Genomic DNA, 15,674 nt, shown 5'->3' on the forward strand with positions numbered 1-15,674 from the left:
CCCAGGTGCCCCTAAAAAAGGCTTTTATAACAAAAATTTCTCTTTCTCACTTTTTCTCTCCATCGAGGACATTTGCCACATCACAGGTGGTGTTGCTTGCATACCTCATTTGCCTCATTTTAGCACGTGTGGTGGACTCATTCCCTTGGTTTTGTCAAAGTCCCTCTAGGGTATTCCACACTTCCATTTTCTGGTTTAAATCTCACTTTCTTAGTCTGGCCTTTTTAGCAGCTGGCTTTCTTTGGGGGCCATTTTCACAGAGAACTAAAGATCTCACTTCGTGCAGTTAATGTTACCTGATTACAGATGGAAAACCGCAAGGTATTTTTGAGATGATGCTGGATGGCCATGGACTGAGTTCTCATGTGCCATGCCAGCCTCCCACGGGGGGGCACTTCCAAACTCCTTATGTATTGGGCAACAATTTGCTGTAAAAACAATTTTTTTTAATGTTTATTTTGTTTGAGAGAGAGAGAGATTGTGAGCGGGGAAGGGGCGGAGAGAGAGGGAGACAGAATCCGAAGCAGGCTCCAGGCTCCGAGCTGTCAGCACAGAGCCTGACACGGGGCTCGAACTCACGAATGGCAAGATCGTGACCTGAGCCAAAGTCGGACGCTCAACCGACTGAGCCACCCAGGCACGCTGGGTGACCGTTCACTTTTAAAATTCTGTGCTGGGCCTTGACTAGGCCGGGCTGCTGGGGTGGGGCTCAGGTGGCTGGGGAAGAGGGGGGTGGGGAAGGACGGAAGGAGCAGCTGAAGTTGGAGGGACACCCAGAAGGCATGCTGGGAACTGCCCCCTCCCCACCCCCCGCCGGGGTTCTATGGCTGGAAGAGAACAGTGAACCTCAGACACCAAGAAACTTCCACAGTACCTAGTCCGTGGAGCGTGTGGTCTCTGGTCCCGGTCTGGCCATCACCTGTGCCTGCCAGCCTGTTGTGGGGGTATCCATGGGACCTACCAGATTCCTCGCTTACCTTCCAGAGGTTTTTTTGTTTGTTTGTTGTTTTTTTAAACAATGAATACACAGTTTTGGAATCATAGGCAGAAGGACCCCTTTAGGTACTGGCAATTACTATTTTACTGAAAATCCCGAATTGCACAAATAGTTCTTTAGAACATAAAACTAAATGGATTTATATGTAACAATTACATTCGGCATTTATAAGAGGCAGTACAAAAATGCATTCTGCTCCTACATGATACAAATTGCATATAATACCATGATTTAAACAATATTAATTATATGAACGAGTGCCGTGAGATACATCTTAATACCTGACGTTTCCCACAGTTAAGGGGAGCGATGCAGTTCTACGAGCAGCTGAGTTTCTTCATTTCTAAATTCATTTTAGTCATGGGAAGATTGAAGGACAAGCCTCTGCCCGAAGACGCAGATGTCAAAAAAGTTAGAGGACTGTTCTGAATTCATCAAAGATGAAGTTAGGCACGTGTGCTTCAGCAACCTAAAAAGAGTAAACAGAAGAGTTACTTTTTTCCTAGTGTTCTGATTCAGAACAAGGTCAGAATTTTCCACATGCAAGGAAAACAAAAACCCCCTTGGCAGCAAGGTGGGTCTCAGGCAAGTGGACTCGCAGGGGAGGAGCACTCCCTGAAACCGCTGCCTCGCGTTGCTGTCCTTCCTCACACTGGTGCCTAGCTCCTCGGCCCTGCTGGCATCCGAGGGAACGTTCTACGGTGCTCCCGCCTCCAAACGCGCCAGGTGTGAGCTCCTCCGCTCGGCTCAGCTCTCAGGCTCTCCGGCTCCCCGGGGCACTTGAGGTGCTAGGAATGCGCACGCCTCTGGGAAGCGCTGACAGGTGATCTCAGGTCACCTCACAACTGATCTAGGACCCACCTGGGAAGAACAGCGTATCCCCAGGGACAGGTCGGTGGGGGGGGGGGGGGGGGAGGTAAGGGCCTCAGCACGCAGTCCTGAACTGTTCTTGGGGGAAGCCCGAGGAGGGGTGGGTAGGGTGAATGGGTGGGATGTAGGGCTAGGTGAGCTCCAACTGCTAGAAATTGGAAATTTTTTTATTTTTATAGACGGCAAGAGCATGAGCAGGGGAGAGGGGCACAGAGAGAGAGAAAGAATTTTTTTTTTAGAAGTTTATTTTGAGAGAGCATGAGGTGGAGAGGGACAGAGAGCGAGACAGGAAGAGAATCCCAAGCAGGGTCTGCACTGTCAGCGCAAAGCCCAACGTGGGGCTTGAACTCCCAAACCACGACATCATGATCTGAACCAAAATCGAGACTCAGATGCTCAGCTGGCTGGGCCACCCACCCATGTGCTCCAAAATTGGTTATTTTTTAAAAGCAGCGTTTAATTTTTTTTCCTGATTATAAAGGGATCATCTGCTACTCGGAGGAAATTTAGCAAATGCAGAGAAGTGTAAAATGGAAATAAATAATCTTTAATCTTAAACCCTTAAAGAGAAAACTCAAACTGGCAATTATTTTGTACGAATCCCTCCAATTTACACATAACACATACTCAAACTTAGGATCACATGACCTTGTGTCCTTTGCCTCTGCTAGATCTTTTGTTGTTGTTTATTCATTTATTTTGTGGGAGAGAGAATCCTAAGCAGGCTCTGCGCTGAGGTAGGGCTCGATCCCACGAACTGTGAGATCATGAACCTGAGCTGAAATCAAGAGTCGGGACGCTCAACTAACTGAGCCACCCAGGTGCCCCTGCCTCTGCTAAATCTTCTGTAATGAACATCCCTGCACACGCATCTTGGTGAACTTTTGCACATATACCCAGCAGATACATTCCAAGCAGTTGAACTGCACGGACCAGGTGAGAATATTACGAGTTATTTTTGAATTAAGCCAAATGGCCCTCCCATAGAATAAACAATTTACACTGCCATCAACAGTACTGAGAAGTTAAGAAGTCCTAGTTCTCTAAAGATTTCCACACAGCGGGCGCCCAACATTTTACTTTTTATTAATATGATGGGTGGAAACGGTAAGTTTTACTGTTATTTTGATGTGTGACACCTGCATTAAGGTTGAACATTTTTACAAATGTTTATTGGCCATTTGTATTTCTTTTCCTGAAAACTGCCTATTAATATCCCTTGTCTTTTTTCCCCCCTCCTATTGGATTGGTTATCTTTTTCTTACTGATGTAAAAGAACATGCCACACATCAAGAAAACTGATCCTCTGTTGATATTTTCCCCATTTTTTTTTTAAATTAAGAGACACTTGACAGAATTGTTTCATTACATTCAGCATTCATGAGATCAAATCTCTAAATCGTTTCCTTTATGGTTTCTTCCTTTGGTGTTTATATAGAAAGTTCTGAGAGCTCATACATAGTAGTATAAAATGTTTGTGTTTACTGGTTCTATTTTCCATACTAGCTGTATGGATATAAGAAAGATGTGAAGACACTAAGTGGCTATTTTTTGACTATCACATAATGAACTAACGGTGCTAGCACTATTGACTAAAATATTTCCTTACTCCCCTAATTTATGATGCTACTTTCCCTTACATGCAGCTGTATGTAAGGAGGCTACATATTCTTTTTTGTTTAAAAATTTTTTTAAATGTATGTTTATTTTTGAGAGAGAGAGAGAGAGAGAGAAAGAGACAGACTGTGAGTGGGGGAGGGGCAGAAAGAGAAGGAGACACAGAATCCCAAGCAGGTTCCAGGCCCTGGGCTGTCAGCACAGAGCGCAACACGGGGCTCGAACTCACAAACCGTGAGGTCATGACCTGAGCCAAAGTCGGGCGCTTCACTGACTGAGCCGCCCAGGTGCCCCAAGGAAGCTACATATTCTGATCGATTGATTCATCTACTGAGTTTCATACCACTGCCACACTATTGTGATTTTTGTAGTTTTACAATAGTTTTAAGTATTTGGTATGTTTTAAATGTCTTCTTTAGAAACAATCTACTTTTGGTCTGAGTTCTATAAAATGTTTAAAAATCCCCCCCCCCCCCCAACGTTACAAAAATTATCTGGGATTTTGATCATAGCTGCAATAAACCTATAAACAAATAAAAACTACTCTTTGAGTTTCCTTATTCAGAATGATGGACTCTGAATTTTTATACTTTGTTCTAAACTGTTATTAAAATATCAAAAATAACTTATTTTTTCTAAACCGTGTTTCTTGCAGCGTTTTAGCTTTTTTTTTTAAAGTTTGCGAGACAGTGAGCTCGTGAGTGGGAGAGGGGCAGAGAGATGGAGAGAGAATCCCAAGCAGGCTCCGCGCTGTCAGCACGGAGCCCAGTGTGGGGCTTGATCCTATGAACCACGAGATCATGACCTGAGCTGAACTGAAGCGGTTGACGCTTAACCGACTGAGCCCCCCAGGCGCCCCTCCTGTAGAGGTTACTACTCCTGGCTACGCTATTTCCTTAATTCTGCGAATGGGATCTTTTTCACACCATGTGTTTGCGTTAGTTATTCGTGCATTCGTGCATTTACCCTGTACATTCTCTAATCGGCTTTTCTGTAGTCTTAAATTGGAACAGTTTTCCACATGATTCCAGCGGGTATTCAAGGAAGACAATTACATCCTCTGTGAACAATACAAATTTGTCTTCCTTTGTGCATTTTTAAATTGTCACTTGGTTTATTGCCTTGAACCTGTACGGCCAAAGCCGCGGCGAGAGTCGGTACTGCTAGATCACCGTTACGGCGCCGACTTCAGTGGGGACGCCGCCAGCGTTTCACTATTGCGGAAGATGTCGCCAGTTAATTTTTAAAACGTCGTCTTTGGCTGTTATGAAAAAGTAACCTGCTAATTAAAAAAAATCAGAATCGCTTTTCGGAATCTATCAAAAGTCTTTTGTATTTTAGTACGAAGCTCTGCACTTTGAGCTGAAACTTACCAAAGTGGAATTATTAGTGAGAAAGGAACAGGAAAGACTATCTTGGGGAGTAAAAAATGAAGCCATTTTTGGAAACCCTGGGTAAATATGTTAGTTGTGGTGTGAACTGAACTGAACTTGCTGTGGGAAGCGGGGGAAAAACCACCCACACAATTATTGCCTCCAGGATTCCCTCCTGGACTGCCCATCTATTCCTCTGGAACCAGAAGCAGGGCTGGGTGAGCTGCTTGGGAGGGGGGCGCGGTAGGGAGGGAGGAGGGGGGTAGGTGCGGTGAGAGTCGGGCTTGTGAAACACCAAACGCAGTGAAAGGAGCGCTCACAGCTGCGGGCAGAAGGAGGCCAGGGGGGCTCAGAGCATCCACTGGGATAAGCTCCTGGACTGTACCCCTAGTGAGTCCAGGGCCGCTCTTATTTTTAATTAAAAAAATTTTTTTTAATGTTTATTTTATTTTTGAGAGAGAGAGAGAGACAGAGCATGAGCAGGGGAGGGGCAGGGAGGGAGGGAGACACAGAATCTGAAGCAGGTTCTGGGCTGTCAGCACTGAGCCCAATGTGGGGCACCAACCCATGAACTGTGAGATCATGACCTGAGCCGAAGTTGGACGCCTAACCGACTGAGCCACCCGGGCGCCCCTCCAGGGCCACTCTTAATGGCCCCTTTTTACAAAAAGGGCTTTAATATCGTCCTTTGTCTACTGCTTACCCTCCTAGGTAGCTTTGTGTACCGAACATAATCCTCCAGAAACAGGAGGGCACCCACAACGTCCGCAGGCATTTCGGGTATCTTCTGGCTGCAACAGAGAACAGTCTGGGTCAATGCACCGCTTTGCACGTGGTGGGCCCTCAGTCAAAATACTGAGACTAGAGAAACGACAGACCACTAAAGTCAAAGGAGAAAATCTCTAGAACATCCTCTCGATTCATATCATTATCCTGTGGGTGTATTCTCAGAACATAACCCAGAGGAGGCAGACTGCGCTGAATGGCTTACGTGGGCCTCCACCACACGGCCCCCGCTGTCCGTCTAGACTCACTGCTCACCACCCTGCACCTCGTGATTCAAGAACTGGCAGGTCCCTGAACAGGCCGCGCTTCCCCAGCCCCCGGTCTCTGCGGCTCCATTTGCTCTGCACGCCTACTTTACGAGTAAATTTCTAGGCATCTTGCCAGTTCTAGCTTAGCTTCTTCCTCCTTTGAAAGGCCTCCCTCACTCCTCTGGGCAGATGGCCTTTTCGTACGCTTTGAGCATACTCAGTATTCTCCCCCAAGTCTCGGAGGTTTTCAGTTGTTTGCATGTTGGTTTCCTCGAGGGCCTGGGTCCTGTCTTTAGCCTTCTCTCCTCAGCATCTGGGACGGCACCTGCCCCCTACCGTACATTCAAAGGGGTCCAGTACAGCGTCCAGTAACTTCCCATACGGATCCTACTCGTTCACTCACACGACCGCCACGCTGCCCAAACCGTTCCAGAGCTGTGGATGCAGCAGAGGACGTGACAGGCTTCTCACGGAGCCTACACCCTTTCTTTACAGCGGAAGGAATCTTCAGCTCTTAAAACGATTTCTAATTTACGTACAGAACGGCATTTTCTGATTAATGAAGGATTTCATGGAATTGGATTACTGATTAGTTTCCCTGATGATGTTTTGCTTTGGAAAAGCAGGTTGAAGGGTGGTTACACCTGGAAAAAAGCTGCCGCTGCTCTCAATCTTTCAGTGCAGGACCAGGGCGGCGAGGGAAAGGGAGAGCCTCCGTGCATCCCACGCTCCTGATGTCACTGCACTTGAACAAACCAGAAACCGAGCCGTGGCCTGATGCCCGTCTCCTGGTGACCTCTGTCAGGGTCACCGGTAACAGGCTGTGCTACAGCCACGCTTTGTAGTCACTGGTGAGGAAGAATCAGGAAGGATTTGCCAGCTCCTGACAGATGGGGGACTGGGGTTGGGGTGGCCCGTGTGGAGGTCACTTCCCAATCGCCTTGGACCAAGCTGACTGCAGCCCTGGCTTCCTCTTCATGGTCCGGAGCCAGATGCACTAGGTTTTTGGGTGCTCACTGCTGCCCTTTGCAACCGACCTCGTTTTGCAATTGCTGCAATTCCATTTCCGAGACTTCCCCATCCTTCTGAGCTACCTTCTGTTTTTTAATTGTTAAAAAGTCGGCTGTTGGAAGCAAGTCTCAGCATACGTCCTAGAAAGACACCCAGCGTCCGTCTGTCGTTGGGTCCGCTAACTAAGATGGGGCAGAATTAGCCTGACTGATGCTCTCGGGGAAAAGAGGTCAGGGGTTGAGAAGGTTGCAAGAGGTCAAGAACCCGGTCTTGCAATTCTAGCCGCACTGCACTCCACACGGGACCTGGAATGAAGGAGCTTATGACCCCTCCGCCTTAAGGGGTCAGCTGTTTTTGGAATCCCGGTGTGGGTTTGGGAAACCACATATTAAGTAGTGGGATTACCAACTGGAACCCCCAGAAGAGGCCACGGATGCGGTGAGTGGCCACAGCGTGGTGCACAGGAACAGGTGGAAGTCAGCTTATCTAAAGGAAAAGACCTAAGGCAACAGCTGACATTCACAAAGGAAGGAGACTGTATTTCTTCTAATTTCAGAGCGTGGAGGGAGGCCCAGAGAGCGAAATCTCAGAGAGACAGGATGGAATTTTCCATTCATCACAGTCAGCCACTTTCCAGTGACCAGGGCTGTGTGGCCTTGAGAGGTGATGAGTACCTCACCCAGGGGGGTGTCCGAGCAGATCGGGATGGTTCCTGCCAGGGGCATCTGAGCGCCGATTCACATCCTGGCTGAGGTAAACTAAACGGCCTCTGAAATCATGTCCGGTCAGGGATGCACTGTGAGGACCTGTAAGGTCATTCCCATCAGTCTTTAAGTTACACTGACCCAAGCGACCAGGCGGTACTCTTCCAGACGTTGGATGTGCAACATGCCAGAGAAATTTAGTCAGGTGGCCTGACCCTTCAGGGTAACAGAGGAGGCTCAGGACCCAGCATCTCCTGCAAATAACTGTTTTTTTCTATCCCAGAGAAGCCACATTTTCGGGGGGCGGGAAGAAGAAAGGGTTTACGAGCCTCGTATCCCACAGGGGCTTTGATGTGACTTCTGTTTCCTCATACACCGGGAACCCAGGCCGTGCCCAGGCTGACACGGACGTGCTCCCTGACTCCCGCTGAAGGCTGTGGGGCCATCCTATGCCAGTGGCCCGGCCGGAGGGCCGGGCTCCCTGAGCTCTGAGCACAGCACCCAGGACAGCAGAGGAACAGGCCTGCACTCTCTTCCCCGCGGGGGTCGCGAATCCTGGTCATGACTCGTCCTTGTAAAATCACTGTGGAGCTCACCGAGGGGGCTCCCCCAGCAGAGTGACTACGGATGGGTTGTCTTTAGTTGCTCTGAACGAGGTGGGCCCTGACTTGCTTTACACAGCAGGGTGACAGCAAGTCCCATCTCTACGAGGGAGACAACAGGAGGAACTTCGCACGCAAGGTTTACAGCCGATTCTGTAACACTGATTCTGTTCTTTCCAGACCGGCTTTTGGTACCTTGTGCACTGCTCCACTGTGGAGCGGATAAACTGGCCGATCAGCGCCAGGAACTGCTCGGTGTACCGGGAATGAAACTGCTTCAGCAGGGTGAGCAATCCCAGGACGAGCGGCGGCCAGTCCACGGGGTCCGCGGGTTTCCGGCAGACCATTCCTGCAAAAGGAGTGACAAATCACAAATTATGCCGCCAAAGCCAAGGGCTTGCCTTTGGCGGTGTTCATTCAGCATGAATGCTTGTGAACGTCAACATGTTTGGGGGCCGCGCCTGCACTGGCAGATGAACTGGGGAACAACAACTCTGGACTACTGTTTGAATTCGGCCCGGGATTGCTGGGGGCTTCCGGTGGTCTGATCCAACAGAGTCAAACGGTTACTGATTTTTATAACCATCGTCACTGTCTCTTTTGGATAATACAATAACACACGCCGTTGCAGACAAGTTTAAAGATCTGTATCTTTAAAGGGAAACGAGAAAGTAAAAATTAGCTACAAGCAACTTCTGTTCATGGCAGCATGGCATGTTATCCACACTGAGCCAGTCTCTTAAACGAAAACAGTCTGAATCCCGGATAACATCTCTAAGACGTATCTTTAAACACAACGTGGAACGTTATGTGATTAAAGAATCTGCAGAAGCCTGCACGGTGGAAGAAGGAAATTCGTGGAATGGGTGAGTGCCAAAACTGGCTTTTTCACTAAGGACTTCTGCCCAAATCTGGAGGCCTTGGCCTTCTGCCCGGATGGCTGCTTGGGGAACAGGAGCTAGAGCTTAGGGTCTTTGAGGGGAAAGAAACACAATGTTGAAAAAGAACAAAGTTGGAAGACTTATATGGCCTGATTTCAAGACTTCTTATAAAGTTATAGTAATCAAGGCAGTACGGGCATGAGGATAAATAGATCAATGGAACGGAATAGAAAATCCAGACACAGTCCCACCCTTATAGGAACAATCGGATTTCCACACATATCCAAACAATTCAATGGAGAACAAGAAATCTTTTCAATAAATGGTGCTGACACTGAATATCCTCACACTGTACATAGAAAGTAATTTTAAATGGACCACAAACCTCAATGTAAGGGCTAAAACCACAAAGCTTCTAGAAAAAAACCATAGGAGAATATCTTCGTAACCTTAGGGTTAGTCAAAGATTTCTTAGACCGGACACAGAAAAGGACAGTTATAAAGGACAAATGGATAAACTGGACATTATTAGTTAAAATTTTCTGCTCATTAAGGTCACCAGTAAGAAAATAAATAGGTGGGGTACGCCAGGGGGGTTCAGTCACTTAAGCATCTGACTTTGGCTCAGGTCATGATCTCACGGTTCCTGGGATGGAGCCCTGCGTGCAGAGCCTGCTTTGGATTCTCTCTCTCTCTCTCTCTCTCTCTCTCTCTCAAAAATAAACATTAAAAAAGAAAAAGAAATGGAGCCATGTGAGTAGTGTGTACCATTTAGATTAAAAAAAAAAAAAGAGTATCCATAAATATAAATAACTCCTACAACCTAGTGATAAAAAAGCAATCAACCTAATTTAAAAACAGGCAAAAGACATTAACGCTTAACAAAGAAAGATATAAAGAATGGCCAAAAAGCACGCAGCATCATTAGTCATTAGGGGAAGGCAAATTAAAAACCACAAGATACCATACACACCCAACAGATCAGTTAAAAGTAAGACGACTTACGTTGCCAAACGCTGGTGGGATGTAAAATGGTCCAGCGCTTTGGAGAAAGGCGTTAAACTGGCCAGACCTTCAGATGCCATCCCTGGGCTCTTGTGAAGACCGGAAACTCTCTTACTTAACCCAGAGATGCCAAAACAAGTTATCCTGACTTCCCTAACCTGGGCCTTGGCAACTCTGAATTTGCTCAAGGATCTACCATACAAGACAATAAAGGCAGTCAGAACATGGAGAATTAACCCTTTCCAGGCACACAGCGACCACGATGCTTCACAAAAGGAACTTCCGCTCTGAATGCGGCACCGTGGAGATGCTTCCTTAAAGGACAGACCAAAGCAGGCAGGGGTTTCTTAGATCAGTCTCGAGAGCAACACTCGCAAGGTGAAATAAATGTTTTCTTGCGGTCCAAACACCCGGATGTTCCTTCCTAGTCCTCTTTTTCATTATTTTGGTCCCCAGATTAACACGTCAGTTTAATTCATGAAAATAACTGCAGTCAGATAGAGATACATCTCCAGGACACTAAAGGTTTCATTTGTTTTGTTTTGTTGAGAGATCTGGGAATTCAAGGGAATACTTCCTATAAGCAGCTGTACAATGAAAGAAATATTACCTAAGAATGAGACCAGTGAACAGTCTTTAATAAAAACAAGATTATCTTTATGCACTGACAATCCATCACTATAAAGGATCATATATTCTTTTTTTTTTAAAGTTTTTATTTATCTAGAGAGAGAATGAGCAGGGGAGGGGCAGAGAGAGAGAGGCAGCGGGGGGGCGGGGGCGGGAGGCAGGGCTCAAACTCACGAACCATAAGATGGTGACCTGAGCCAAAGTCAGATGCTCAACCAACTGAGTCACCCAGGTGCCCCAGAAGTATCATATATCCTTGTTTAGTTGTAACAGGGACCACAGAAGGAGAACGTGGCTCGGAGTCTTGAGATGAACTCTTAAATCCACCTTGGGGTGGTTCTTTACCCTGATTTTGACCGATACACAGAAAAGGGGTTAGCATCAATGGAGCACTTGCTCCGGGCCAGGTACTGTTTCTGGTTGGCCCTGAGAGGTTAAGTAACTTGGCCAAAGTCACAAGGTGAGCCCTGGGAAGTGAGCAGTGGGAGAGCCAGAAACCGGACACATGTCTGTTCCTCATTCTTGCAGCAGTATTTATGGGGCCACCGTGCCCTGCAAGTCTGTGCCAGGGACAGGTACTGTTACGGGAGCTGTGCCTGGGATCAAGGAGTATTTTTGAATCAGAGAGTAAAAATCCTAAAGAGACTCCACATCTTCCTAAAAGAGCTTATGAATTAGGAAGAAAAATACTTCAAGCAAGAAATTCATTTCAGAACTTCTAGTTAAAAAATAATAGAGTTACATTTATAGAAAAGCTCTTAAAATACTTCTAAAGTAAATTGAACTCTATAGCAGACTTTACAAAGCTCCACTTTGATACAAAGTCTGGAGGCAGAGGAAGTACCTGGGAATCTATTAGAAAAGTAAGAGATGATAAAAAATACTCAAGGGAAAGTGCCCAATGGCAAAAAAATTCGGGCTATGTTCCTGGACAGGACACACACACTGGAAGGTCCTGGTAGCTGTTGCTCATTCCGAGTATTTTCATATGGCATCATTTACACGTCTTAAAGTTTCGATATTCTGGTGTCGGTCTTCTCTCCTTCACCGTCTCGTTACTTTTCATACCGCAGCTCCCGATACACACGGGAGGCTCAGGACACTTGTTGTGAGAAGGAAACATTAACCAAGTTTCTCTCACACCATGATCAGCTGCCTCAACATTAAGGAAAGGAGAGAAGCAAAGATCCCACACATTTTACAGGTTGGATAATGTTTGGAAATTAAAGGCGGACCGTACTTAGTTCGTGGTAAATCCACTGTAGGGGGACCCGGGTGGATCAGTCAATTAAGTGTCTGACTCTTGATTTCGGCTCAGGTCATGATCTCATGGTTTGTGAGTTCGAACCCCACATCTGGCTCTGCACTGACAGTGCGGAGCCTGCTTGGGATTCTCTGTCCCTTCCTCACTCTCTCTGAAAATAAATAAATAAACTTAGGGGCGCCTGGGTGGCTCAGTCCATTAAGCATCCGACTCTTGCTTTCAGCTCAGGTCACGATCTTATGGCTTTGTGGGCTGGAGGCCCGTGTCGGGCTCCATGCTGACAGTGGAGCCTGCTTGGGATTCTCTGCCTCCCTCTCTCTCTGCCCCTCCCCAACTCGTGCTCTGTCTCTGTCTCTCTCAAAATAAATAAACTTTAAAATAAACTTAAAAAAAAAAAAGGCAAATCCACTTTCCACATCACTTAGAAGCATCATATTTCACAGGCCCAAAGACATGCACTTTATAAACACACAATGAAGGGGCGCCTGGGTGGCTCAGTCGGTTAAGTGTCCGACTGATCAGGTCACGATCTCACAGCTTGTGGGTTTGAGCACTGCATCAGGCTCTGTGCTGACAGCTCGGAGCCTGGAGCCTGCTTCGGATTCTGTGTCTCCCTCTCTCTCTGCCCCTCCCCTGCTCACACTCTTGTCTCTCTCTCCCTCAAAACTAAACGTTGAAAAAAAATTAAAAAATAAAAACAAACACGCATCGAACTAAGGAAAGGGCTCGTAGGTGACGCAGCATTCTCTGTACAAAGAGCTGTTTGGTTAGGTATGAATCCACTGTTACTGTTACTTATGGCAAAAAATGTCATACGGTACCTAGGTTCTTGTTGTACTGAAGTTTTGGCAACTGCGCGATCAAAAATAGGAAGTTGACAATTGGAAAATAGGGTAGGCGCTTGGTTGTTATGTATATCTGGAAAGAGAAAGGGAAGCAAAATTGATGGTCTCTTCACTGTGCGCGATACCGCAGAGCACATTTTCAAACGGGAAGCTTCCACGTTATTTCATTTTGCTCTGCAGACTACCTAAAACTAGGAGGGTTCCATTAATTTGCCGCCTTCAGAGTTTCATTTAACGCCACTGACCCCTGCAAACATAAATCCCTATATGAAAATCAGCCCTTCTGGGAAGGGAACAATTTTGCCTAGAGAATAGCAGTTACTTTCCCCGGGAATCCTCTTAATGTCGTGAACAACGGGAGAGGGGGGATGGGCTAAATGGGTGAGCGGCATTAAGGAATCTACTCCTGAAATCATTGTTGCACTAGATGCTAATTTGGATGTAAATTTTAAAAAAATAAAAAATAAAACAAGTTAAGATAAAAAAAATAAAATGAAAATAAAGAAGAAGAAGAAGAAGAAAAAGAAACAACCGGAGAGGGGAAAGTGTGATGAAAGCAAAATACACAAACTCAACCGAGAGCTGTAGGGAAGGACAGAGGGAAGGAGGGGGGAGGGAGGGAAAGGGTTGGGCAGAAGGAAAGAAGGAAAGAAGGAAAGAAGATCCACCCAGCCAGCGAGTGGTATTAAGTAAGTAGAAAGCAAGCAAATGTCTCCTGTGTCATTCACTTTCCCTTGTGCAATGTCACAGAGCAGTCTCCGCCCCCCCGCCCCCCACCAGGTCTTGTGCGGCCGGTACAGTCAGGGCAGATCCCGCTGTCTCCCTGCTTCCCTCACCGCCCTGGGAGGCAGCGTGGCACTCTGGCCAGCAGCCCGGCACTCTGGCCAGCAGCCCCAGCTCTGCTCCAACTGGCTGGCTCTGCCGCATATGCTACAGCGGAGCCCCGGTGAGGTCATCAGCCTCTCGGCCTCAAGTTCCTCACCCAACAACGGCACGTTTCGTGGAGCTGCTGAGATGGAGTGACATGACCCACGGTCGGGGTTCACAGTGCTTGGCACGTGGTCAGCACTCAAAAAAAAAAAAAATGTCAGCTGCTATTCAGGCTCATGATCTTTCATCCAAACCCGGGGGGATCATATAGATTTTACAGATTTTAGAGAAGTAATAAGGGGTGTAGGTAACACCTTACCACCGAAGTCATCAGTATTTCTGCATCAAAACATGAATATTCACAGAAGCATAAACGGCCTCATGTTAGTTCGGGACAAGTTTTGCCACCAAATGAGATCTGGCACCAACTCGTGAAAAGACTTTCAGCTCTCAGAGGTTTCTGGAAACCACAAGTACAAAAAAGCGTCCGCGGCCCCCAGATGATGGCTGTGATTACTATCAGCCACGGAGGGAAGCGTGTTTGGGCATCAAGGATCAATGCCATCATTTAGCAGCAATTCAAATCCCCAACCCCGGACAAACCTAAAACTGATCTCCCACAGACAGAGTACTTCTCACTTTTTAAGGAACTGCGGCAAACACCGTGTCTCTCGATTCCCATGGCCCCTATCAGGCAGGGAAGGTGTGATTCTCCTGTTACTCGTGGGAGATTGAAACTCAGGGAGAGTGAGGGCTTAAGAGAAGGGAGGTTCCGGGATTGGAACCCAGGTTCTCCCAATATTTTAGCAAGTGACCTGCTATCCGGGCCGGATCCCCCTCGGTACCATGCGCCTCCCACCACTCTGTTCCTTATTTTAATCGTTGACCTTATTCAGTGGGTTGTGGATGCCGGCTGCCTCCAGGTAGGCTGTGATCTCATACAAGAGTGTGTTGTCTTCTTTGGGGTAAGGAAGTGAAGGGTCTTGATAGTGGGCTTCGATATCTGCTAGGAGAGCCCTAGAGGAGAGACACAAAACAACACGAAGCAAGGATAAATGTTAGCGATGAACGCAATTCATGTAGCAGTCAGTACGGGCTATGACGTCATCTTTCGGGGCCTCAGTTTTCTGATCTGTAAAACGAAGGCTTGATCCTTCTAGTTCTCAATTTCTGTACCTGTGACTGGTTATAAGTGGAAAATTTGACCTAGTATTGTTTTATCTTTTGGAGTTAACCCAAATCAAATGCTTTTACTGTTCCAACTTTTTTGATTAGAAAGAATTTTGTTTCTTATCATTTAATGTTTGACAGAGCGTGAGCAGGGGAGGGGCAGAGAGAGAGGAGGGCAGAAGATCTGAAGCAGGCTCCGTGCTGACAGGCTGATGGCGGCAAGCACGATGTGGGGCTCGAACCCACAAACTGTGAGATCACGACCTAAGCCGAAGTTGGCCCACTCAACTGACTGAGCCTCCCAGGTGACCCTCACTGTTCCAATTTTTCTGAACTGACTGAACTGTTTTCAATACCTGCTTTGTCAAAAGCACTGAGTTACTTATTTATTATTAAAAAAAAAGTTTGTTTTAATTTTATGGAGAGCACACACGCATGAGTGGGGGAGAGGGGCAGAGGGAGCCCAAGATAGAATCCCAAGCAGGCTCCACGCTTAGTGCAGAGACTGACATAGGGCTCTATCCCACGACTCTGGGATCACGACCTGAGCCGAAATCGAGTCAGATGCTCAACCGACTCAACTGAGCCATCCAGGCTCCCCCAGATGTTTATTTTTAAGTAGAGGCTGGAAATGAGAGCAGGTTGCTGGTGAGGTGGAGGATGTGACCGCACTCCGGGATGTGTGCCCACGGCCACTGCTGGTAACTAACACACTTCTAACTGCCCTCCGGATGATCAGTGACCTAGTCCTGTGGAGATCCAGCTGTGCATTTGGTAATAACTGCTTTCTCAAACTGTGCA

At 47.0% G+C, this 15,674-nt stretch overlaps 1 protein-coding gene across 1 annotated transcript in view; it reads right to left on the minus strand.

Moving 5' to 3' along the window:
• Nucleotides 1-1,063: 1,063 nt before the first annotated feature.
• Nucleotides 1,064-15,674, minus strand: part of WASHC5 (WASH complex subunit 5) — a 63,275-nt gene continuing 48,664 nt past the window's right edge. Inside the window, exons 25-29 of the mRNA XM_042972664.1 lie at nt 14,591-14,720; nt 12,810-12,906; nt 8,404-8,557; nt 5,561-5,648; nt 1,064-1,466 (exon numbers count right to left, since the gene is read on the minus strand). Coding sequence (XP_042828598.1) covers nt 1,410-1,466; nt 5,561-5,648; nt 8,404-8,557; nt 12,810-12,906; nt 14,591-14,720 — 526 coding nt within the window. The 3' untranslated portion in view covers nt 1,064-1,409. The remainder of the gene's footprint in view (nt 1,467-5,560; nt 5,649-8,403; nt 8,558-12,809; nt 12,907-14,590; nt 14,721-15,674) is intronic.

This window comes from Panthera tigris, chromosome F2, assembly GCF_018350195.1.
Source record: "Panthera tigris isolate Pti1 chromosome F2, P.tigris_Pti1_mat1.1, whole genome shotgun sequence".
Classification (NCBI taxonomy): Eukaryota; Metazoa; Chordata; class Mammalia; order Carnivora; family Felidae; genus Panthera; species Panthera tigris.